This window comes from Phyllopteryx taeniolatus, chromosome 23 (genome assembly GCF_024500385.1).
Source record: "Phyllopteryx taeniolatus isolate TA_2022b chromosome 23, UOR_Ptae_1.2, whole genome shotgun sequence".
Classification (NCBI taxonomy): Eukaryota; Metazoa; Chordata; class Actinopteri; order Syngnathiformes; family Syngnathidae; genus Phyllopteryx; species Phyllopteryx taeniolatus.
In genome coordinates this window covers 6,114,864-6,142,027 of record NC_084524.1, presented here as the reverse complement: position 1 = coordinate 6,142,027, position 27,164 = coordinate 6,114,864, and the positions used below count along the sequence as shown (strand labels likewise).

At 42.4% G+C, this 27,164-nt stretch overlaps 1 protein-coding gene across 16 annotated transcripts in view; it reads left to right on the top strand.

Annotated features, from left to right (window-relative positions):
* LOC133472857 (adhesion G protein-coupled receptor L3-like) overlaps nucleotides 1-27,164 on the top strand; it is a 140,126-nt gene that overhangs the window by 37,247 nt on the left and 75,715 nt on the right. For all 16 annotated transcript variants that reach the window (XM_061764309.1, XM_061764313.1, XM_061764311.1 and 13 more), the window contains 3 exons: nucleotides 4,475-4,540; nucleotides 15,968-16,150; nucleotides 25,151-25,364. In XM_061764309.1, the coding sequence (XP_061620293.1) occupies nucleotides 16,096-16,150; nucleotides 25,151-25,364 (269 nt within the window). In that variant the 5' untranslated portion in view covers nucleotides 4,475-4,540; nucleotides 15,968-16,095. The remainder of the gene's footprint in view (nucleotides 1-4,474; nucleotides 4,541-15,967; nucleotides 16,151-25,150; nucleotides 25,365-27,164) is intronic.

Sequence of the window (27,164 nt, the reverse complement as noted above, 5' to 3'; positions counted from 1 at the left end):
GGAGAAATTTCGTTCACACTCTGCACTAGCTGGCAGTCGCTCGTTACTTTTGCAGTTCAAAAATCAAAATACAGGATGGAAAACTTTTTTTTTTTTTTCCCCCCCCCATTTGAATTGAGCCACAGTTGCAGACATAATAATATTTTCTTATTATGGCACATGGCTTTTGGAAGAAGATTAGTCAGATGCATACAGTCGTGAAAACAATTATTAGACCGCACTAGTTTCTTCAATTTCTTGTTCATTTTAATGCCTGGTACATGTCCAATTTTGACATGCTTGAGCATAATTGCTTTCCCATTGATTTTTGTTACTACCATGGTAAATGGCTAGATATCAGCTCTTAAATTAAACTCTTATGAGCTATTTTTTTTTGTCATCAATACATTTGTCCAAACAAAAATGCCTTTAATTGTGCCAGCCATTAAAAATGAAGAAGAAACTGAAGAAACAAGGCTGAGCTAATATTTGTTTTCATGACTGTAGTGTTGGTGAGGTGCTTAGCATTAACGAGGCACATTGTTGATATACTGTAATAATAATAAACAGGGGTGTCAAACATATGGCCACATAAAATGATGTGGCGGGCCGGATCTGGCCCCCGGGCCTTGAGTTTGACACCTGTGCTTTAGTAAGAAACATAGCATTAGCATTGGTAAGTTGCATATCATTTGTTCCCCTTTGTATCAGAGGGTTTAACGTCACAATGCGAAAAACTAAAGAATGTTGCCAAGAATATTTCTTTTTTTCCAAGTGCAGGTTAAAAACTTTCTTTTTTTTCCTCATGCTTTTTAGAGCATTTCCACTTTCTAATGATGTGTCTTGCACTGTGCGCTGTTTTAATTGGACTTTTATTTTTTTCCCTCTTTGTTTTAAATGTTAATAAGCTGTTCCCCCACCCCCCCTCCCTTTTTATTTATTTTTTTTAAACTGCTTTTAATCATGTAAAGCACCTTGGGTATGAAATGCGCTATATAAATCCATTTGCTTTGCTTTGTTATTTGTAGTCAAAACTAATCTGGTTACACATAAAATAAGTAAAAGTATGTAATTTGTTTTAATATGGTGACAATTTTCAGATAATATATATATATATATATATATATATATATATATATATATATACAAAAAAATTTAAAAGATAAAAATAAAAGTTAGTGAAGTGAAAATGACCTATGATGAGTTTTATTTGAAGTGTAATCGGATTAGTTTTGACTAGAAATAAGACAAACACTCTTGGTAAGGTTTTGAGTTTTTGCGGTTACAGGGGTCCTTTTGTCACTTTGGGTTTCGCAGGGATTGGGAATTAGCGATCAAAAAGGCAAAATATAGCATACCGCCTAGCTCAAGGCGAACAGACGAGCTAATCTTAGCCGCACAGGTGCGTATCACCTGTGCTTGAAAACCAGACACAATGACTTGCCTTCTCACTGCTCAGCGTTGCGTTCACTGCCCCAGGACTTAATAAGAACTATGACATAGATCTATGCTCTAGTCAATGCTTAACTGACCACACTCCGTCTTGAACCGGAGTGGGTTCTTTCCGCCGTCGCGCCTTCTGCTGAGCTTATCGGGCCTCCTTTGTGCAACGTAAGCCCGCAGATAAGAAGTATATTAGGGCCGAGGTTACTCACGTCTGTCTTGTTCATTCATCGCAATCCCGCTAATTCCCTCCCGGAAAAAAAGCGTTATCCCCCCCCCCCCCCCAGAATCCCAGAATGCAGGTGTTGCAACACACAGAGGGCACGCCTGATCTGTCCCGTGCAAACATTTAGTCACCAGCGCCAGCTTTTGTATTCCCGTCGAGTGCTGTTAACCCCCCCCCCCCCTCCCCAATATGTACACGCTTTGTGGAGTGTACACATGGCTAATCTCATTGACGTTGTAAAAACATTCTCCTGATAGGTATGCAGCGTGAGCCCGTGATGACAGACGGGAATTATTCTGCTTTTGTTGTACTCGCACCTGCTTTATTTCGGGCTGGGAAGACAAAACACACCAAGAAATCATTCCCTTCTTCTCCCGGATTTAAATAACATCACGTTAGATTACGTTGCTGGCGCTACTTCGGAAAATAACATCGAGACTCGCTCTTTTTCCAAGTCAAATGCATTCAAATAAGAGCATTGGTAGTATGCGTAACATTAGGAAAATGCGTAGCAATATAATCAACTAATTGCTGCCGTTTCTGAAAAAAATAAAAAATAAAAAATGTATGAAATTTTGTCCCTAGCCACAAATAGTGGGAGTAGCATGAGGGACAAATGCTGGGTGGTACGGCGTCCAGGAGATTGATTGAGAGATTTTGACGGGGACCTAATTGTGCCACGCGCCATCTGCCCGACTTCCGGAACCTGCCGAGCGTGTGACGGCTTCCAGCGGACTCGCTGACAAGCAGATGTGCGCGGCGGCGACATCGCTTCGCGACTTGCCATCTCGTTTCTTTTAAAGACCCAATTAAGTAAATCTCTTGAATTGAAACCAAAATTGCAAAGGAACAGCTTGGGGGACAAGCTAACACTGTGTAGCGATAGCAAGACGCGTAGCGTTAATAAGGAGAATAGCATAGCACGGTGCAAAGTAGCTAGTTGGAAAGTATTTGTAAGATGCATAACATCATAGCCCGTCAAACTCTCTGAATGCAAGTTCATAAATGATCCTAACTTGGGCTGGGGAAAAAAAAATAATCTAATAACTCGGGTGAGTAGACTTGAAAAATAGGTCGAAACTAAATTTCTGCCTCGAAGCTCCGCCGGGATGAAAAAAAATTAAATAAAGTTCAAACCATGTTTGCGCTACTGGAACCAACATTACACACGGACTTTTATTGCAGACGGACGCAGATAAACTTTGCCAAAAATGACACAGAAGTGTCTGTAAGTGATATTTAAGACACTGTTAGATGTGTAATGTACATACTGTATAACATAAGTATGAGTGAGCTAAATGGTAGTTAGCATTTTTTTAAAATCTAAAATGACATCATTAGCATGGTAATGCTAACCACGATTAAAGGAAGGCGCCAAAAATGATAGCGGAGCATCTGTGGGTGATTTTTAAGACACTGTTAGATGTGTAATTTACATATAACATGTTTTATGAGTGAGCTGAATGGTTGTTAGCGTTTTATTTGATCGTTTGCATGCTAATGCTAATCGCGATTGCTAACCGTTTAGCATTTAGCATTTTGCCGTCTCAAATTGTGAGCACCAAATTTATACCACACACTCAGCACCAACATATGCAGTTAAGGATCGATGTCCATCGCTCATAATTGAGAAATAAAATGCATGTTAGTAGTAAAAAAAAATAAAAAATAATATATATATATATATATATATATATTTTTTTTTTTTTAAATATATATATATATATATATATATATTTATAAATAATAATAATTGGGGGGCGGGGTGATGATTCTTTGATTGTTCGACCAATAATTAATAGGAGAATTGATTCTAAAAAGATTCGATAGTGACAGCCCAAATCCTAACTACTTAATAAACCAATTTCACTCGTGTCTTCATACAATCGTAATAACGGCAAAGACATGAACGAGTTTCACAAATGAATGCATATTGCATATCTCAGAAGTACCACCATTTATTTTGCTGTCTGCTCTGGTGTGAATGCAAAATGGCTGCCTCGTCCTGGCACTTCAGCTCACAGATCCCGCTGGTGTACTGCAGCAACATCATGAGTCTCTGATTCTAGTGGCATTAACGGTAAAGACAAGCGTGAGTGACGAAGAAGACGCTAAGATGCATTTGTGTTAGTTTTCATGGAAAAGAGAGACAAATCTTATATATCCCAAAACGGAATTAGCATGTTGCAAATCCTAAAAATTGATTTGGCACACCTAACGACGAAGATATTTTGTATTAAAAGTTTGAAAAATATTATCATAATGTTTTTTTTCTCTCAAAAACAATTATGACCTTTTGATGGGTAACAACTGCCAATAATTCAAATACTCATATTAGTAAAACGAATTGATTTTGAATTCGACACAGTATGGCATTAATACGATAGCATTAGTAAGAAGCATAGCATTAGCGAGACACATAGCATTAGGAAGCGCGTAGCATAGCATGGCTCGAGTTTAATGTAATTTGCGGAAGCAAAACAATTTGTCTTGTTTCTATTAGTGCTGCTATTGACGGAATGCATTTGCATAAATCAATCCCCCCCACAGACACACACACAATTATGCAATACAGAAGACTGGCAGATGAATTTACATTAAATTCGTTAATCAATACATTAATTTGCTGGCAGAGTGACGGGCAGCATGGGACGTGATCAAATAGCAACATTTGTCTGGTATAAATAGAAAAACCCAAAGGAAATTCGGAATGCAAACGGCCATTAGGATTTTGAATGTGTGCTTTTTGATGTGCCTGCGCTGTCTAATAAAATGTGAGGTCGAATTCATCTTTATTCTGTTTTGTTTTGTTCTGTTTTTCCCCAGAATAAAAAGAATGCTGGGAGGCACCTGATTGGACGCCAACTGTCCGGCTGGGCATTTGCAAATAAGGTAATCAATTACATTTGCATACCGAATATGTTGTGTTCAACATGTTGTGAGGTCTGCCCCAAGGGTGGTCAGCGCATAAAAATATTATGAAATTAAATATTTCTAAAACTGAAATACATAGTATAACATAAAAAGAAAATTTCGACAATTTATATTTTTTTAAATAGATACCGGTATTGTTGCTGTGCTATTTTAAAAAATACCCCCAAAATACATAAACTAAAATAAATAATCAAACAAGCAAATTAAATACTTACTATTTCTAAAACAAACAAAAAAAGAACATACAAAGCATTAATAAAATTGAAATTTCTAAAATAAATAAAAAAACAATAAAATATGTGCTGTTTGTAAAAGTTAAATTAAATAGTTTGAATTGTTTTATTTAAAAAATAGTAATTAAACAAAACAATAATACACTCAAATGTACTTTTTTTCTGAAAAAGATTGCATTTTGTAAAGATAAACTGCAATGTGCACTATTTCTAAAGATACAATAAAATACAATGTGTGCAATCAAGAAAAGTGAAAGAAAATAAAATTTAATTGGTATATTACATTGTATTACAATAATATTCTATGACTTTATTTACATATGTATGTATTCACTTATGTATTTATAGTTTTTTTGTTCATGTATTATTATTGTTATTCTAATGCGTTATGTATAGCACTTTACTACAGCTGCTGTTGCTGTTAAAGTGCTTGAAAAGTCGTATTTCATCAAGATGTTGTTTGTAATCTAAAAAAAACGGAATTATATGTAAATATGAATTTAAAAATCTGGTGCTATTTATAAAAAAAAACAACTCCAAATGAAATAAAAGGGCCGCCCGGCCAGCGCGCTTGCTATTTTGCATCCTCGGCCTGCTGGAGCCGCTTTCGTCATTACTATTCAGTAGATGCACTGTTTGGCACAAGGGCGGGAAAAAAAAAAGTTTGCATAATTTATTCAAAGCCGTCGTCAACGTTTTGAAAAATGACAGGCGGCCTTTTAACTAAATAGACACACTTCGGCCCGCACATAAAAACCAGAGAAAACTTTATTCGTGTACGACTGCTCCGCTTCTGGTAGAATACATTAAACGTTGCGATGAATTGGACCGGATTTGACGTTGGGACTCTTTCGGTCACCACGCCGTGTCTCGACTCCTGTCCGCGGAGGGAAAATTGACATTTGTCCTCGGTGTGCGGAGAAAGCCGTCTTGCTTGTGTGTTGCCCAGTGCAATCGTAAAATAAGTGTCTCTTTCTATTGAATAAGCAACTGAGGAGTGCATGTATTTATTCCATTTTGCTGCATTGACATTCAGCAAATGCAGCTGTACAGCCGTTACGATTACCTTTATGCGACATTATTATCAGGCACTGTCAATCAAAATTGAGCATTATGAACATTAGAAAGAAAGGAACTGATTTTGTTTTTTAACCCAAAAAAGAAAAAAATATTCAAACCATCCATCCACAAGCTACCAAGCAGGAAATAAGTCTAAAATCTATCAAATCTTCTTTATAACAATAAACACAACAATGTGGCACATCAGTTTCAGTGAGGCACAAAGTATTAATAAGGCGCACAATGTAACAAAGGTCCATCACGGCACTAAGACGTCAAGTTTGTTTGACGATAACATTAGTAAGAAATGTAGATTAGTAAGAGACATAGCATTAAAAAAAATCCCAGAGCATTCGTAAAGCGCATAACATTAGCAAGGTGAAACGCATTAGTGAGGCGCATAGTTATGGTAAGACGAATATTTTTAAGGTGCACAGAGTTGGACGACTACAGTATTCGGCCTTTGGCAGAGTGAAATGAGCTTTTAAAGTCCTAAAACAGACGTTTCCTAGGGGGAGAGGCGCACAAAACTGCTCCACGACCATTCAGGTGTGTCCGCAGAAATGTGTCGGCGTAAATCCGGTTTTTCATTATCGCCCCGAGCGATTTCAGTCACGTCGGCGCATTCCCGATGGAACAATGTCCAACATATCTGGTTGCGGTGTGACACAATGTCAAACAATCCTCCAGTTTCCCGTTTTAAAAAGACCAAACTTGCTTCTGCGGCATCCAAGCCCTTGAAATTCGAGTCACAATTATATTCCTGTCTTTCCTTCTAGGTCAGGTCAGGCCAAAAAGAGAAGTACTTTGGTGCATCATTCTGTTTCTTTGTATTGTGCAAGTTAATTGCCCTGCCGTCTTGTACAATAGAAATGTAATTATGAAGAACTGGTCCAGAGGAGTAATCGCATAAATTATAGGATAAGTATATTGCATGTGTACAGCTGCGTCAACGCGCAATTCGTGGACATTTTAAGGCCGTTGTCCTCAGTTGGAAAAGGACGGAGCGGCCTCTACAAGTCAGCAGTGAGATCCTGCCCCAAGTGGAGGAGTTCAAGTATTTTTCGGGAGTCGGGGAAGAATGGAGCGGGAGCTCGACAGGCGGATCGGTGCCGGTTCTGCAGTGAAGCCGACTCTGCGTCGGTCTGTCGTGGTGAAGAAGGAGCCGAAAGCCGAAGCTTTCGATTTTCCGGCCGATCTACGTTCCTACCCTCACCTGTGGTCACGAGCTGTGGGTCGTGACTGAAAGAACAAAATCGCGGGTACAAGGAGCTAAAATGAGTTTCCTCGGCAGGGGGTCCGGGTTCTCCCTTAGAGGCAGGATGAGAAGCTCGGTCATCTGGGAAGGGCTCAGAGTAGAGCCGCTGTTCCTCTGCATTGGGAGGCGCTGGAAGAGGTGGCTCGGAGATCTGTTTAGGATACTTCCTAGGCGCTCGCTGGTGATGGTGTGCCATGCGCGACCCACCTGGAGGACCCCGGATATTGGAGAGACTATGTCTCTCGACTGGCCTGGGACTGTCTCGGGATCCTCCCGGAAAAACTGGACGGAGTGGCTGGGGTAAGGGAATTCTGGCCTTCTCTGATTAGGTTGCTGACCCTGCGATCCAACCCCGGATAAGCGGAAGAAAATGGATGGATGGATGGATGGATTATTTCTTGTGATTCTATTCATTCTTAATGTGCCTGTTACCATTGAAGATTGGTTTACATCAAAATGGACTTTTCAGGCATAGCTTCTTGAGAAGCTATGCCTACTCACGCCTGCAGAATTTCATGTGGCTAAGTGAGACTGGCTTTCTATTTTGATAACGACAAAGATATGAAGCAATTTGGAGAGGCACTACTCACTCGATATTAGTTCAGAGGCGCCAAAGTCTCGTTCAATTTGGACACGGAGCAGAGACCGGTCTCACCCAGCGACTGGCACTGAATTCCTGGACCAGTTGGTTTGGAGGTGGGTGGGGGGAGTTGTTGTTGTTGGTGGCGGCGCCGGGGGGGGGGCTTCTGATTGGCGGCCAACACACACAGCTGACGCCTCAGGCTGGCGAGTGGAATAACATCATCTGCACAAAGCATCACCGATGGCAAATATGTCCACTGGGAGGGCCAGTAAGCGCGGACACAAATTCAGAATGGATAGTTTGGCGACTCTTTGGCAGACAAATTGAACGACGACATAAAAATAAGCCTCTCTCCACGAGAATGATGATAGCCACATCTCATTAAAGGATGAATTAAAGCCCATCCCGCTTAAAGTCTGTTACTATCTCCAAAGTTGAACGGCGCCATTGAGTATGACGGATACCTCCGGAACGAGATTGGAAAATGAGTGATGGGTCGCAGCCGTCAGGGAAGTGGGGACCCGAGCGGCATCAATTTGGGAACTTGTTTTTAGACAATTTATCGGTGGGATGACTGCACGTCGGAGCTGAAGAACAAAAGACTACTAAGAAGCCTGCAGTACTGGGACATTTTTCAAATTTACTTATTTAACCTTTATTTATCCAGGTGAAGCAGCTGAGAACAGATTCTGATTTGCAATGCCGACTTGGCAGCAGACATCAAATGAAAATACAGTAAAAGCAAAAATGTCGACAACAAACTGCTGTACAGTGGAATATCGTTACATAATGCAATCAGAACAGGCAAAAAAAAAAAAAAAAAAAAAAGTGTAGCGATCATGTACAGTATCCTCACTAACCTAAAGCAATGATCATTTGGGGCCAAAATTTGAAAAGAAATGAAGAGGTTAGAAAAACTGCTGGAACGGATTGTGCGGGTGGTGGTATGCGCGGTGAGCAGAGAGCGAAGACAGGGCTGGGGGTCTTGGCAATGCGAGTTTAATAGATAAACATGGACCAGTGAAAGAAAAATAGCGAGGGCCCTCCTTCCACATATCTCATGTACGGAGCTAATAATAACGTTCCCAAAATTCCTAAATTCTCACAATAAAATTCCTGCCATTTAAACAATATTTTACACATTTATTTCAAAAATTCACACACACTTTCGCAGAAATTGAATTTTTATCGTTGATGGATTTTTTTTCTTTTTTGGCCACACTCTCAATAGAACGAGCGCACATTTTCGGGGGTGGGGGCCGCGCTACTCTTTGCTAGCCCGAGGCAATTACCGCCTCCCTCGCTCCGAGTGGGCCCAACAGTTGTTTGCGGCACAAGTGGACGAGTAGCACTGCACCAGAGTGCAATTATGGACTTGGACCGAGGAACCGCATTGGTGAACGCTCCACTCGGCGTGGAATAAAATGCGCCGTGGTGCGTCGTATATCCCCCTAACGTACAAGATTACATGTTTTATTCTTTCCAGTCTAATCCCTCAGCCCTCGTTTGTATCAATCCAAATCCTTTACTCCGATCCATGTTGTGCATTTTTAATGGCGCCGACTGGAACAGAAGGGCCTAATTCGGCTCTTTCTCTTTAAGCCTGGGGCCAGCGCAGCTTTAGATTACGACGCAGTGTTTTTACTAAGTCTCTTCTGTGGAGTCATTTGTAGTCAATAAAAAGTAAAGTCATTGAAATGTATGCTGATTCATTTAATTCGTTACATTTTGGCACCAAAAAAACCCAACAAAAAACCCTCCCATATTTCTGTTATATTTCTTTCAGTGTAAATATTTATTTCAATTTATTGAATTGTGGCACAAGAAGCACTCCCAAAATAAATAAATAAATCACTACATAAACTTTTTAAATTAATTATTGGCACTTTCGCTTTGACTTTTTTTTTTTTTTAATTAAAAAAAATCTAATAAATGAATACAGTCCGCAGTCATTTATCCCCTGTAAATACTGGCACAATAAACATAATAAAAGTTTTACTTCCTGGATGTAAAAAAACAAAATATGAATTTCTCATAATTTAACTGGTGCTTTGATTACATAACAGTGCTACTGTATACAAAAAGAAAAAAGAAAAAAACCTGAAAAATACCTCTGTCCTGCTTCCAGTAAATATAAAATACCCCGGTTGACAGAAAAAGAAAAAAAAAAAAGACTTGCTTGGAATTCAAGGAGCAAAGCGATCTATCATCGGGTGTTTGAGGTCTCAGTAAGATCAGGCACCTCGAGACCGGCGGCGGTGATTCTTTTTTTTTTTTTTTTTTTTTTTTCCCCTGCAGCCCTGAGAGCATTTGCCTTGACAAGAGAGGCGTGTATTGCTCTCTTTGTTCCGAGACGCCCCCCCCCATGAGGATGTTTGCCTAGACCAATCAAACTCCATTCACTTCTCGTCTGAGGACTGCCAGACCCCACCGCCTGACTGCAGCGAGCGCTCGACACACACTCGCTTGGCAGGCGCCTCGGCGCTGTGGCCTGGGTGGGGAAAAAAAACAAACGGTCCCCCCTCCATTAAAGATGATTATCTTTGTGCATTTTCTCGAAGAAAGCCTTTGGGAGAGGGTTAGGTGCAAGGAAGGCCTCAGAAATGGGTTGATTTGATGTTTTTTCAGGCTGGGATAGGGGCACGCCATCTCCACACCTCAAGCCTTGAGATTGCAGAAGGTGCTGCTTAAAGGTTGAATAAAGTGGGGACAGTGGTCCACTGGGGACTTTATTTGAGGTTGTGTGCCATCGCTGTCCGGTGTCGAAGGGGATTTTTTTTTAAATCATAATTCATTGACTGGTAGCCGTTTTCAAAGCAGAGCTCCTCATATTGCCAGCCGTTTTAGAGCACTTTGACTGATGTCTGAAGACTCACAAAATATTGTGTTCTGTGACAGTGTAAGCTCCGAGTAGACTCTCTTCTTTTAGCAAAAATAAGATAGTTTGTTTCTTGCTTTTTCCCTTCTTCAGTGATCAGCAGTAAAACATGGGAACACCGATGATGTCTGACAAAAAAGCTGAGAAAATGATAACGGGACATAACGAGAATGCAAATGGTTCATCCCCAAACCGTGTAGTCCGCACCCCCTAAGGGTGGGTTGCATGTTGTGTGTGTTTTGATCACGTCCGCGTGATTAAGGAAGACATCAGTCCAAAATGTGCTTTGTTTTGATTTTTTTTTTCAGGGTCGGCCAGCGGAGAGTTAGTGCGTGAGGTTTATTTTCCCTTAAACCAGAGTCATGGGATTTCAGGAGCTGCATCTTAAGGCCTGTGTTGACTCCGAATGGGCTTTGTTTTGAAGGTGTATGCCTCAGAGAGGTGGTGCGCCATATCTATCCGGGGTGTTGAAAGGGTGTGTGGCTTTGAGAAATGCCATTGAAATGTGTTCTTTATGGTTTCTATATTGTTTTGCTCTAAAAAACAGTCACAGAGAGCAGATGGTGGTATTAACATGGTAATTACTTTTGAATTGAGAGTATCGCCTGGCTGAGGATGCTGTGCAATTCCTGTTTTAAAGATTTCATTAGATTTTGTGCATGGATTCAGATAACGACATTGAAATGCAACGCGCTGTTGGGATCAGCGCTACTGACATTGGAGTAGCACAGAAGCAGACGGCGAGCTGAAATTGATGTTTGTGTGTCTGTTGTGTGTGCCGTGGCTTTTTCCTCCTCCTCAAATCTGTCTGGGAATGAAGTGGAAAATTATGCATGCGGTGTTAGTCAGGAGGAAATTGAGATCTGAAGTCAAATACAAATAGGCCTACAAAGGAATCTAGTGTAAAAGTCAACTTTGGAAACGGCGAAGGAGCCCTTTGTTGCTTCTAAGTGACTCTGGAGTGACTGAGAAATGGCTGAATTTTACTATGTTCCAGATCTGAGAGATAACTGAGGAAAATTGCCTAGTTTTTACTTTAAGAACCTTTTGTAAGGCAGTGCGATGAGCTAAACTTGCTTGTCAGGTTCCAAGTGGCCCGTCTAGTAACTTTAGTGCAACGGAAAAAGGCCAAATTTACCCTGTTGCAGAGTAACGGGCTAGGCAGAGTGACGGAGTGAGTCTTTGGAGGGGTGGGCAATGTTATGATCTAGATGGGATTGTCACGTTTCAAGTGGTCCGTCTTTGTGACTCTGGAGCAACGGTAAGAAGACCGAATTCACGCTGTTCCAGAGGAGAAAGATAAATCTCATGTCGAACCGTTTGAATCGTTTGCTGTGCAGTGTTCTGATCGGGACTTGCTTGTCAGGTTTTAAGTGGTCTTGTCTAAGTGACTCTGGGGCAATTAAAAAAGGCCAAATTCACCCCGGTTCAGAGCGAAGACCGGTTTGTTAGTCTAGTCCGGTTTCATCTCTCCTATCATGCTGCCCAATTTCACCGTGCCTCAAGAATTACGTCATGTTTCACCAAGCTGCACATCAATCATACCAATAACCCCGCCGATGCCGCCGACCCATATCCGGTTAAAACCCGCTTCCGTCCGCACAACAGCAAGGCAATATATCCACCCATCCATTTTCTGAGCCGCTTCTCCTCACTAGGGTCGCGGGAGCGCTGGAGCCTATCCCAGCTACACCCTGAACTGGTTGCCAGCCAATCGCAGGGCACATAGAAACAAACAACTATTTGCTCTCACATTCACACCTACGGGCAATTTAGAGTCTTCAATTAACCTACCATGCATGTTTTTGGGATGTGGGAGGAAACCGGAGTTCCCGGAGAAAACCTACGCCGGCACGGGGAGAACATGCAAACTCCACACAGGCGGGGCCGGGGATTGAACTCCGGTCCTCAGAACTTTGAGGCAGTCGTCCACCGTGCCGCCGCAGGGCAGTATATTGATGCTGAAATCCATACGCATTTAAGTCACGTTGGTTTTACCCTCTTAACATACCCAAACAACTCAGTTGTGGGGAGAGCATGCCAATTGCTTCCGTTGCGTGATAAATGGCACCCAAATAAGCGTTGCCGTGGTAACCAGGCCCACTTTGAGACAATCTGGTGTGAGTTAATCCCCACTGTGCATATTGTCATTTTCTACATGTCATTTCCTCTCATGGGTCAGGTTGTGTTCAGCAAAGGAGGGTTGGAATTGGGGGGGGGGGGGGGGGGGGGGGGGGGTTTGGGCGGTCCCATTACTTAAGATGAGCCATCAGTCACACTCAAGAAGCTGATGATCATGAAGGGCCAGTCAGCGAGCGCGTAGGCTAAAGTTAGCGCTATTATCTGCCTGTCAGTGGCTGGCCGTGTCGGGGTCCCTCGCGGGGAGCCAATTGAGCGAGTGGATGCCTTGCTGCACACTTTGTCAAAAGCCTCAGCGATGTCAAAGTCTATTAATCTTCAACTTTCCAATATAGTCAGTAACTACAATTATCGGGGTTGACACCAGAGTAATCCCAAAACAGTTTAATATCATTTCAGCATTACCCTTCCTTTTTTGGGAGGACGACAGGGTTTTGCTATTTGCGCCAGGTCTTGGTCCTGAACATCCTCGAATAGCGAGGGTTCACTGTACAAAAATCCCCAAAATGTGACGTTTCGAGCCCCCCAACAAAAATCCCAAATCTGACCGTCTTGGTTTTAATCACCAACCGCCGAAGATGTCCCTCAGCGAGCGCTCATCAATCAAACCCTGCGAGAGTGCCGCCACAGATTAACATTCATTATACACCTCATTTGCATAAACGGACGTGGCTGTCCTAGCTCCTGCGATAGCCCACCCATGCAAGATAGGCATCCAGCATTGGAACATGATCCCACTTCATTACAACATGTTAGGAGGGTGTGAGTCGAAAGGCTTCGGTATTGTTGTGGCGTGGCTTTGGCATGGAATGAAAGCGCTCGTGTGTCTTTAAGCTCCGGAAACTGCGTCCACAGAACATTTGTGTCACGCGAAGGGCACGGTGGCTCACATGTACATTTGTAGTTGTGTATTTAAATATGAAAAGTGTATGCAAAAAAAAAAAGTATGTAAAACACTCCTTTCTTATATTTTGCGGGGGCAGCATTTCGGATGTTCCCCTCGGCAGAAAAGCCATCTCTCATGGCTAGAAACCAAAAGGACTCAGCAGGCTTTGTTTAATTCATTTGTTATTGTTTAAAGTCTGATTAGGAATAGTCAAGGTTGAGAATGTCTCGTGTCTCGTATATCTGGAGCAATGTTCCAGAGCAATAAGCCGAAAAGGGTAGGAATTGCTTATTGAGCCCATTCAAACCTGAACAAAAATGTTAAAAGATCTGGACTTGCTTGAACTGGTTAGGTTTCAACTCGTCCATCTAAGTGACTCTGGAGCAATGACAAAAACCATTTTAACCAGTTCCAGGGCAAGGATAATCAAAGTGTCTACTTCCTACCTTACAAACCTGAAGGGGGCAGTTCTATGAGCTGGACTTGCCTGAACTGATCAGGTTTCAACTAGTCCATCTAAGGGACTCTGGAGTCGTGGAAAATAGCCACATTTATCCTGTTCCAGAATAAGGGCTAATTAAGTATAGGACTATCTAGATGCTACTGTACAAACTTAGGGGGACAGTGTTATGATCTGGACTTGCTCAACCTAATCAGGCTTCTAGTGGTCCAACTAAGTGCCTTTCGAGCCATGGCCAAATGCCACATTCACCCTGTTCCAGAACAATTCATCTATCAGGGTTCGATTGTCTTGTGTTGAATGTAAAAACCTGAAGGGGGCGGGGTTCAAATATCAGGCCTTGTTTGAACTAATCAGGTTTCAAAGGTTTAGGTAGCTCTGGAGCAATGGGATAGACAGAATTACCCGGTTTCACAGCAATGAACTCATAAACCAATGTACATTAGAAATGATAAAAAAGTGACTTTGCCAAAATAGTGAAATGTCATAGAGAAGTCTCCTTGATGTTGCACAGTAGAGCCGTCACTGGACTTGCTAAACGTTGGCCATGATACCTAAGGGAGTTATCTTAAATCCCCCTCAATTGAGGTACCCTTGAAACGTCAGTGCCGTAATGTATCACACGAGGCTCCTTCTGGAATACAAGACAAACTGGCATTGCTAGACTACTATCTTGTTTTTTTTTTAAACCTCGTGCAAGCTGTTCTCATAAATATGTATTTTATGATGTGCTCACTTGGTGGCGGGTGCCACTTCCTGTACTTGTTTTCAATTATTTCGGGAGCAAATTAACTACTGTGATAGTCTCGTCTTCTTCTCGTGGCATTTCTCAGCGGATGTTTTGCTTTGCATGTTCTTGCTCTTTAAAAAGAACATCATTCCTATACCCAAAACCTATAACCCCCCTGACACTCACCCTAAACCTGCTTATTGTAGCCCTACCTAGCTACTTGCTCACCACTACTGATATTCCCTACTGTTTCTGAAATGGAGTTGCACAAATCCTTGACAAAGCGCCTCTTCCAATGGTCAAACCAGTGCAGGTTGAAGTGTTGCACCTTGGACTCATGATAGCTGGCCTCCACGTAAACCCTTTTATTATCTCCATCATAAACAATCTGATTACACTAATCTCGGATTGTGGGAGTCGTCAGGATTAGGATTATAAAATGGTTACATGCCAGCGCAATCATTGCCCCAACATGTCTTGTATCAAGCAAGCGGTCGGGGGAACCCGCGGCCAAATAATACAACCCCCAACATCATTTGAAAAACAGTCTCTTTTAAATATTCAGTGCAGTGGGATTGGGTGTGCCTTTCTATGCTTTGCATCACTTAGCAGGGATTATGGTTTTGCATCAGATTATGTCTGCTCGTGGATAATAGAAGGCCTAATCATTAGCGATCATGCTATATGCCACTGATGGGGGCTAGCTCAACAGATCAGAGACAATCAACCATCATGTCCTCATCGTTGTATAAATATAGAAACATATACATGTACTGTACGTGGAGAGCTCACTGAAATTGAAAGTAAGCATTAAAACCCTTCATGACTCTTAATGTAAAACCCTATTTTAACCCAACCCCAACCTGAATCTAAACCCTAACATAACCCTTACCTACCCTAACACCAAACCCCAACCCTAATCCAACACCTAACCCCAATTCTACACCATAACCTGAACCCCAACCCAAACCTTAATCTAACATTGAGGATTAGGGTGAGAAGGATGAGACGGTTTTGCCCTTTGACCTACCCTGATACTGAACTCCATCACAACTCTAAAACTAGCTCTCACTGTCAACCCAAATCATAACATAACCCTGTGCACTTAAAGGAACATACGCAGAGTCCATTTTAGATGCAATTGTTTCTTTCCCCTCAGGAGGCTTCGGACATCAGCGGGTAGCGGTGTGGGTGGCACCAAAGCAGAACAAGCACACTCTGCTTTCCGACCCGAAGGCCTGAGTGCTGAACTCCAGCGTTAGCAGCGAGCGGTAAGAGGGGGAGGCCATGTGGACCGCACGCCTGCTAGTCCTCGCCAGCCTCTTTGCTCCAGCCGCTCTTGGTACGTTCAAATCCTGTTATACTAAGTGTGGATGTTAAAAGACAAACATTGCTGCTGTTATTTTGGACCAAAAAAAATAATAGTCAGAATGCTGAGAAACAAGCATTCACATTGTCGCTGTGTGTAAAAGATTGTGAGGAAGCATTCCCATGTTTATTTTGTGTCAAAAATGTAGATTGAATGCTGAGGAACAAACTTTTACACTCGTGTTATATTGTGTCAAAACTGGATCATGGGAATGCTGAGAGACAAGCATACTATTTGGAGTCAAAAACAGTTTTATGATGATGAGACAAGCAATTCCCACTGTTATTTTGACAAAAACGCGACCTTTTTTGTGTCATAATCTATTGTCTTACTGCTGAGAGACAAGTACTGTATGTGTATTTTTATGATGGGGCAGATGTGCAGCCGGAGAGGGAATTTCTCCACCTTGACATTTCCCCTGAGAGGCGTACCCTGGAGAATGCTGGCCTACTTTGGGATCTCTACTCCCCTTTTTGTTCGCTAGAATGAACGTGCACTGGGGCGAGTACTAGGCCATGGTTTAGGGTTTGGGTTTGGGGCTTGCAACATAAGTCTGGCAGGAACGAGAGGAAAAAAAACCAACAAATGATTGTTGTCACCTGGTTGAGACGCACATAACATAACGGCATTGTTTTTGGTCACAGTGAATAACAATAGAAAAATCAATGCGGCAAAAAGCAGGCACATTAATCATGTGCTCCCCGCGCATGTAAAAGGCTCCAGGATAGATTTGATATTCTTTCCGCTTAGTACGGCCTCGCGCAATCGGAGACCGAGGGCTCATAAAAGTTGTTAGCGCCCCCTATTGGTTCCTGTGCTCAAGACAAAAACCTTGACTCTTGCGATACGAGGAACATAAGAATGAATTCAAAGCCATCGCGTCACTCCAACAATATTACAGCTTGCCAGCAATGGTAAATCAATATAATAGTCGAAACTGTAATGCTGAGAGACTCTCATTCACAATGATTGTGACTGCAGAGAGGCTGTCAATCACACGAATGGTATTGTGTCTCAAAAGATTTATTCTGCGAATGCTGAGACATAAGCATTTACAGCAATTGTGAAGGCAGAGAAACGCATTAAGCGTGAAAAATGTATCGTGAGAATGCTGAGAATCAAGCATTCTCGCTAATGTTTTTGAACGTCCAAAATGTGGTGTGAATGCTGAGAGAGGAGTATCCGCATGAATTGTGAACGCTGAGAGACCAATATTCACACTAATGCTATTGGGTATCCCAAAATATCGCTATACCCTGATAGACAAGAATTTCAACACATGCCACCGAGCGTTAAAAATGTGCGTGAGAATGCCGAGAGACCAACATTTGACATGAATGGCCAATGCTGAGAGGCCAGTGATTGCACTAATGTTATTGGGTGTCACACGAGGCAATGTGAGACAAGCAATTACGCCAATGTAACGTATATTAAGCGGCAAAAATGTATTTTGTAAACGCTGAGAACATCAGGAACAATTTACAGTAAAAACGACCAAAAGTTTCGTGTCATTTATATTCTCCTCCTCCATTGGAGTTCAGTTCTCAGTTCAGTCCTGTTCGCTTGTACGCTCGCGCAGTTAGTTGTCAAGCAGGTGATCTGGGGTCACCGTGGCAACCGGTGGTTATTTTCACATCCAGTTATCCCATATTTCTACTTTACACTCCGGCGTATGTGGTCACAGCTGGATCCGCAATCCACTTAATTCCACCTTCCATCCACTCAATGGCGTCCTTGGATTTGCCTACTTTACTAAATTAATTAAACAAATGATTTATCCGCGCGCCGCTCTTCGAAAGGCGGGGGGGGGGCTGGGTGCACAGAATTGCGAGGTGAGCCCAGTGAGGCGTGCGGCTTTGTGTTGTGACAAGCAGGTGACTCTCCGAGCGCTGCAACTACGCGCACCGCATGTGCCACTCATTCGTTTTGCAGCGCCACATTATATTTGCATCTGAATGCGGCGGCGGAGGCTGACAAAAGCGGAGTGTGCTGATAGACCAGCATGCGTGTTAATTGCCAGTGAAAAACAACTGTACTTAAATAATGATTCAATTTGAATATCTACTCAAATAAATGCTGAGAAACAAAAAGCACTGAAAGCTTTCATGTGAATGTATTATATTGTGCTGAAAAGTTACAGGTGACCTGTTCATGATTTGAATATGTCAGATTGGATTTCAACATTTCAAAAATGTTATTTGTGTTTAATTCGGTAATTCTTTCACATACCACTAAAGGGCGCTTGTGTGCCACGACCCGTTGTGGTACTTGTACCACACTTTGAGACTCACTGCTTATAGAGTGTTAAAAATGTATTGTGTGTATTGTATTATGCACAAGCATTCACAGTAATTGTGAATGCTGAGAGACATGGTATTGTGCCTCAAACAATGTATATGCCGAGAGACAAGCATAACTATTAAAATGAATAATTACCTACTAATGTGATTGAGTATCACACAATTTACCAATGCTGAGAGACGGGCGATCACACTAAGGTTACGTATGACGCGCCACAATATATATTGCCAATACTGAGAGACAAGCATTCACGCCAATGGTATCGCGCGTCAGAAACGTAAACAAAGAGCGTACAACTTCTCTCCATCGCACGGTGTAAAGCCATCGGCCAGCATTTAATGACATTATTAAAGAAAATATTGCCACGACAGGCGTGCAATTCACCCAGGGCAGGATGGATTTATCATATGCTAAAATCCGCATGCTGATGTAATAAATGTCGCGGCGAGGCCACACAAAGCGGCAGAAGGCGGGGGGGATAGTCCGGGTTTGTATAGCCAGCGACAGTTTGTCCTTGAAGACGTGTCACTTTGAGGACGCTCCCTTCTTGACGACAATTCACTTTAATCCCGGGTCCTGCTTCAATTGATCCGTTCGCTCAGAAAAGTCTTGAAATATTTTCGGGGATTATCATTATGGATTCCCCCCAAGCCCTGAGGGCTCCCAACAAATACAAATGCTGAGCCGTATTATGAGTTCCTTTGATGTTTTTCCCGGGAAGTTTGGAGTGCTGTGCTGCCATAAAACCACGCCGATGTATATTTTCTATCTTTGAGAGATTTATGGGAGGTACTCGGGATCCCGAACCAACTTTGTCACTTCCGATCTGATACCAATATTGCAGCCTGGTGTTTTGGCCAATACCGATATCACTCCGATCCGATTTCATACATAATTAGCTTATCTTGTAGTATGGAATGTTAGAAAAGGCCCTTATCAAGTGATATTACTGAAACAGAGAATAATCAGCAACAGTAGATAGGACGAAAAACTGACCCATTTATCATTAACCAAAAGTAACTGCTGTGCACGTCTTGACCTCGGAGGGGCAGTGTGGTGCACGCAATGAGAAGTCACGATCGAATATTGTTATTATAACTTGTTTTTCACAGTTTGAGGAATATATATATATATATATATATATATATATATATATATATATATATATAGGCGGCACGGTGGAGGACTGGTTAGAGCGTCTGCCTCTGCATGCTATTGGGTGCTGCTGGATGGAAGTGCTGGAGCGGAGATGGAATAAACTTGTATATGAGTGGTAAAATCGAAGATTTTAGATCCAGTCCGATCCGATTCGATCTTTGTTTTTTTTTTGTTTTTTTGCTGACATCGGTCCAATCTCAAAGATTGTATCGGGACACCCCTCGTATGTGCTGCTGTTTTGGGCTGTAAGATTATGAACCATTTTATAACAACACCTCAGGTCAGGGCCGTAACAGATGGAATTCCCCAAACTTTGTGGGCAGTGTGAGAGACAGATAAAGGAAGACAAATTCCGGAAGAGGGCAGCTCATCTGATGAGACTTATTGAATGATCTCCAGTGCACTTTAAACCTCTTGTGTAGGAATTCTAACTCTCCCTAATACAAAACGGCACTTATTCTCGGCCTGATCTTTGACTTCTTTCATTAGGTTATCAACAAAAGAACCGGAAAAAAATACAAAATCCCCCTCATGACCGGCGCCCAAATAACCAACCTCTACATGACAACCCCCACTCATGACCACCCCCATTACTGACCCTCTCCCACACACACACACCTCATGACCTAGATGTTTGTTCTTTCCTGATGGGAAAAGGTAGGCGTCTATTTAAGCGAGGCGTTTATTCAAGGCCCACTTTGAAGAAATAGTCTTGTACATTAAAATCCCACTTCCCAATAACACCTCCATTTGGCACGCGGCTTACAAATCCCTTCTGTGTTTATGCCCTTCTATAATGGATGCAAAATCAATACCGGCTTGATATTAAGTGTGGGGGAAAAAATGGCCCTCACGACCTGCGGCGTCTGTTGTCACCGTGTTACATCGCCAAATTGCTGTCAGAAGTCGCGGGCCTGGTGTGATGATTGACAGCAGCGTGGGGGGGGGGGAGGGGGGGTGGTGGGTGACTGGGTGGGGTTAAACACCTGCGTGTTTTATAGGCGCCTTGCGAATATATCTTCCCGGATAAATGAATTAGCATCTCCTCGCCGCTGAGAAAGAGCTGAGTGATGCCGTTTAATTCGCTGCCGCCGCCGGGTATCGGCCCGAGCAGTGTTTAATGAGGACGGGTATCGACGGCGAGGTCAAGCGGCGCCGCGGGTCGACAGAAATGCGAGCGCTTTGAGGCGGATGTTTCCCACAATGCGCGGCCTTACCCGATTTATGATACTAATGTATTTTCCCCTCCAAGAATCACTTTCAAATCCACAAGACATTTTCATCCTCTGGTCTGCATTAGCCTGTGCAGTTACCTAAAATACTGATAATATATCGATATCTGGAGATCGATAATTGTCCCACCCCTTGTATGTTACGATAAAGGCATCTTTTCCGGCATTAAATATTGCTACTGTCCGAGTGAAATTACTGATATATTGATATACCAATACTGGGATGTCAATATTTTATCAGTATCTCTGACGGTACCGTATGAATTTTCCAGTATCAAATATTGTCCAAGAAAAATGTGTACACTTGTAAAACATATATAAAGTACCGAATCAAAAATGCAATGTCAATATTTATTCCACCCATGATATCGTTCATTTGTTGCAGTAAATATTGCTGCTGTCCAATGAAAAGCACATATACAGTTGCACAATATCGATATTGTGATATCAATACTTGTACAGCTAGTTAGTAAAATATTGATAAAATATCCCAAGTGCCATATCATATCATGTGTTGCGATTCAGTATCAGTTTTCACAAATCAATTTTCCATCATAAACTATTGCTGCCGTTCCGATTAAAAAAAAAAAAAAGTCACACAATATCAATACTCTGAAATCAATATTTCGTCCCACCCCTCGTATTGTGTCATCTGTTGCGATATAGAATCAGTTTTCCAGCATCAATATCACTGCTGTCCGACGAAAGTATGTATAGTTGCACAATACCATTAAATTAATTATAATAATGTCAGATTGTGACATACAGGGGCTTTCAATAAATAAGGTAAGTTATTATTTTGTGATCATAGAGAAGCCTTGTTCTGGCATGCAGTATTACTATCCTTTCTTTTGACACTTGAGTTTCTGGCTAATTTTGTGCTCGCCGTAAAAGCCTTTGAGAATCGTGTTGCCCCAAGCCAAATGTAAACATCGTTTACTTGGGAGAACAATTTGCCTGAACTGTTTCTCACTCGGAGATAAATAATCCCTCATGCATTATTGAAAAAGCGTACGATACAAAGATGCCTCTTTCAAAAGTACTTTTGCAAATGAGCTACTTGGGTTAATAATGCCGCAAACCCAAGAAGTGGGCGTGACGAGCTCCCATTGGTCTAATCGAATCCGATGAATCACTCGCCGTGGGGGCGGGACCCGTCTGGACGTTTGACGTGTCAAATCAGCTCCTTCGTTTCCCCCGCCCCGCCGCTGTCGTCCATCTTTCTTCCATCAATTTGATGAAGTCGTCCCAATGCGTACGCACACGCAGGTATACTGTACACCTTTTTTTTATCGAACAGCAACAATATGCTGGAAAATTGATAGTGTCGTAAGGGTGAAGGATAAACATACAACTATATGGTTGCTTGGGACATAGTAATTCTTGCGATTCAGTCATTTGGAACACGGCAAGCTTGGTAATATTGTTTAAATACTTGAAATGCAGCGAGCTTTGTGGTAAACGTACAATTGTTCACCTTACAGTAACTTGGACATTGCGAGCCTCGGAATACGTCAGGCACGTGCACAGAAATTCTGGGGGGGGGGTGTTCAAGCCCAAAAGTAGGGCACCCATTGCCAAAATTATTCATACAATTATGAAAAAAAAATCTTGCATTTATTGAACTTGCATTTGTATTTATTTCTGTTAACACATCAAGGCAGTTAATAATACGACTATTAACAAAGGAGGTGACCATTAACAGACATCATAGCTTTTGTGCTATTAAAAAATGAGACCAACAAAAATCATTTTAAAACTTTTTTCCACTATTAGTTAACCTGTAAACTGTGCAACTCAATTAAAAAACAGACGACTGAGATAACGTGGTTGCACAAGTGCACAAGCCTTCTTATAAATAGGGTGGTGGCTGTGCTCAGAATTGAGCTATCACGTTCAAACTCACCGCGCAACTGCCACCATTTAAAGTGCCTCTGATTAATCCCAAAATAAATTAAGTTGGTAGCATATGTACGATTCTCCCAAGGATTCAAATAAATGCACTTTAAATATCAAAACACATGGGGTGGAGAACCGAGAGGGAATTCTGTATTATTATCCATCCATCCATTTTCAACACCGCTTATCCTGGTTAGGGTCGCGGGACGCTGTAGCCTATCCCAGCTGACTTCGGGCGAAAGGCGGACTACACCCTGAACTGGTCGCCAGTCAGTCGCAGGGCACATATAGACACGGACAACCATTCGCACTCACATTCACATTCACACCGCCACTGAGTGGGAACTGAACCCACGCTGCCTGCACCAAAGTCAGGCGAGTGTACCACTACACCATCAGTGACTCTGTATTATTATTATTTTTTCAAATATTGATAAATGAAGGGGGGCGGCAGCTAAAAGGGTACTTATTTTGTCCAGGGCAAAAGGGCAGGTGCTTGAGCACCACTTAGGGTCTATGTGTTCACGTGCCTGTGCACATAGAGTTGTTTACAAACACTTGGAACGCTTGAGCCTCGTGATAAACATAAAACTGTTTAAAGCCACTTGGATCACTATGAGTCTTGTGATAAACTATGAAAAACGCTCCATAACATGCCAGGCTAAATTTCCGACATACAAATCTTGTCTCTCAGTCGGGATGTCAACATACTTCCTTGACACCAATGTACTACCTTCCTACTAGACAGGGCTTGGGCTATTTTGTAGCGCCTCACGGCATTTCAGAGAAAACTCAAAATATACAAATAGGTGGATTTGTGATTCGTGAATAGCAGTAAAATATGAATTCCATTTTAATTTGTCTTTAACAGTCTCATATCGCATTGACATTTTGGCTTCAAATCCATATGATGGCTGACCTTAGTCTTCTTGACACATTTCCGTGTGAGACAAAATGAAGTGAAAGTGAAGTACAAGGTCCCTATTTTGTTACTAATGATAGCCATTTAAATGTCATTGCTCCCGCCACTCGGTTAAGGGGTAATCGGCCCAGAATCAGCTCTTGATCCCTATTTTTTTTTTTAGGGGGGACGTGCGCCATTTATCTCGGATTTTCCCCTGGGATCCGGTACCCGAGGAGTTCAGCCATTCTAGGTTGACGCGTTACTAGTTCATCTATGCTTACGCTCGCAGCCCATCAATCACAGATGTAATTACACGACAGTTGCGGACTAACCGGGTAATCGGAGACATCTACACTCTTCCGCTGGGGGAGTGCCGGCTGATGGTGCCAATGATGACAGCCTCCTGCTATATATATATATTTTTAATGATCGCGTTCAGATCAGAAAGTGTTGCGATTTTGACATTTGCAGAGCTGTAGAGCTGTACTGTGTTATATTTTTGGGGCCACAAAAGCGGGACAAAATATAGATCTGTAAAAAAAAAAAAAAAAAAAAATAGAAATAGTTCATAACCCTTGGAGCAGTTTCGAAAAACTTGAAAAAGTTCCCTGTTTTTGCCAAAGAAGGTGGATGAAATCTGATTGTGTAACCGTACACATATAACATCATCAAAAATTCGTCCTTTGCAGTGGTATGGTGTCACTGCCCTGCATGACATTGAGAGAAAGATATTTATATAACCCTACAAAGACAACAACTAGCAACATTTTGACCTTTGCACAGGTGCACAAGTGCACTGCAATATACTCAGAGGTGCCTCTAGTAGTTTGGTTATTTGGCGACAGAAGCGCGGCCAAACCCTTACATCATAGAAAGCGCAATAGGCAACCAGAATTGGTCACTTTCATTCATGTATTTATCTGTTAGGCGCTTTCAGCAAAGTTTGCCCCAACTTTTTCCACGACGGGAAACATGATATTTGAATTAAAAAAGCCGTCAATGGCAGTGAATGAGTTTTTTTAAGTGTTGCCATTAAGCGTCAGATAATTGATGGTTTTCATTGATCCCATCCCCCCCCGAAATGGAATCCAATTATTTGCAAGCCACTGTCTTTTCAATGGCGGGTGCACTTTTCTGCCTTTTTCACTGATGAGTAAAACAAAATGAAATGACACCATAATGAGTGGTTTCTTTTGTCAGAACACCTCACAAAGCGCCTTTTGTTTTCCACCACTTTGTCTGTATGTCTGCGCGCATGTGTGTGTATAGATAAGTGTTGCTAAGGAAGCATTGCACAAAGTGTGAGGTACTATATTTTCCCATTATTATTTCCACAAATGCCATATGCGGTCAATTACTATCTGTGGCGCTATCCGGCTAAGCTAACAAGGCTAGCTAAGTGGTCAAGCTTGGAACATGGAGAATGAGATGAGCCACATGCTGCTTCATCACAGAATTTTCACCCCATCCCCTCCACAGCCTTCAGCCGCGCGCCCATCCCCATGGCGGTGGTGCGTCGGGAGCTGTCGTGCGAAGGCTATCCCATTGAGCTGCGCTGCCCGGGCACCGACGTCATCATGATCGAGAGCGCCAACTACGGGCGCACCGACGACAAGATCTGCGACGCCGACCCAGCGCAGATGGAGAACACCAGATGCTACCTGCCAGACGCCTACAAGATCATGTCGCAAAGGTAAAGGCGTCTCTTCTTTGGAGTTTCTGCTGCGGATGTGATTCGCGTCTTGATGGAGTGGTTCTTTCATCGTACAGATGTATTTTCTGTCATACAAGGGCTGAGTAAAAATATCAATTCATCGTTGCATTGCAATAATTCAATATTGATTCAGCGAATCCTCTAAATCAATTCACCTCCTGGCCAGTGGGGGCACTTTGCTTGTGAGTCACGTTGTATGGCCGCGTTCGACCAAGCAACAACAAAATGGTGATGTGACCAAAGCAAGCAGCAGCAGCGTGAAGGCAGCGCCTCCAACTTTGAAATCTGACGTTTGGGATCAGTTTGGATTGCTGTGTAATTACAGAACATAGGAAATAGATAAAAGTAAGGTTAAAATATAAAAATTGGGCCCAATTAGCCATTTTCTCTCCTGGGGCTTCATGTACAAAGACTTGCGTGGATTTCCTCCTAAAACATGGCGTACGCTCAAATCCAGAAAACATCGTACGCACAAAAATATTCAGATGTATGAAACGCTGCGTACTCATGAATCCAAGCACATTTCCTTCGTACATTCCAATCGCACATGTTGGAGTAGCCGACTCCTCCCTGTCCACGCCCACATTTGAATATCCATCCATCCATTTTCAACACCGCTTACCCTGGTTAGGGTCACGCGGCGCTGGAGCCTATCCCAGCTGACTTCGGGCGAAAGGCGGACTACACACTGAACTGGTCGCCAGTCAGTCGCAGGGCACATATAGACACGGACAACCATTCGCGCTCACATTCACACCGTCACTGAGTGGGAACTGAACCCACGCTGCCCGCACCAAAGTCAGGCGAGTGCACCACGACACCATCAGTGACACATTTGAATATGCAAATCATATTTAAATGAACCCTGCACCTGAGATGCCGATCTCTGCATGATCAGAAAAAAATGAAAATGAGCAAGGTAATGAAGAAAAATATTTTTTTCTGAATGTGAAGTTGCTCAATGAAGTGGAGCCACGCAAGAAAATCCTCTTTGGCACGCTGTCCTACGGCGTTAACGACACGAGAAAAAGAGGAGCGAATGGGACGGCGCGTGTGCGGCTGTCGATGCTGTGGAGACAGAATAGCGCGCAGACGCTGAGCTAAAAAAGAAGTGGTCAGACATTAGAAGCGGAGGACAGCTGCCCACTGCCAAAGTGTGGCCAAAAAAAGGCGGAAGAACCGGCGCGGAGGGCCTCACCCGTTCGAGGAGAGAATCGCTGCGATCGTGGGTGACGCTGCTCTCTCAGGCGTGATGGGAGGACACGTGGCTGACTATGATCACCCCACAAGGTTAATACCATGCATTTTTTAGAACTCAGAACAAATGTGTTCATGCAGTAACCTACACTCAAGCCCTGTGAGATAAAGGTTCATGTTGTATGTGTGGTATTTGTAATAAATCTTTTGAATTCAGATAGAAGCATATCAAAGAGGATATTAAAAACTTTGACTCCTTTTTGATTACTCAATTTGTTATTTTAATACACAGGAGAGGACACGCACACTGACAGAAACATCATGTTTTTTGGGGGTTTTTTTTAGGAGAAGAGGGGTAAATTATGTCAATTTAACCGATGTACATGTTCAAATGAAGTAAATTCAAAGGACTCTTTTTTTTCAATGCATGTGCTGGAGTCACGAAGCGATTGTGAGGGCAATAGGCGGCATAAATGATCGCCTTGATCAATTAATAGGTGTCCTTACAAATATCAGTGGTTCATTAAAAACACTCGTTAACAAATGAATTCTCAGTCCTTTTCTCAATTGCATGGTTGAAAT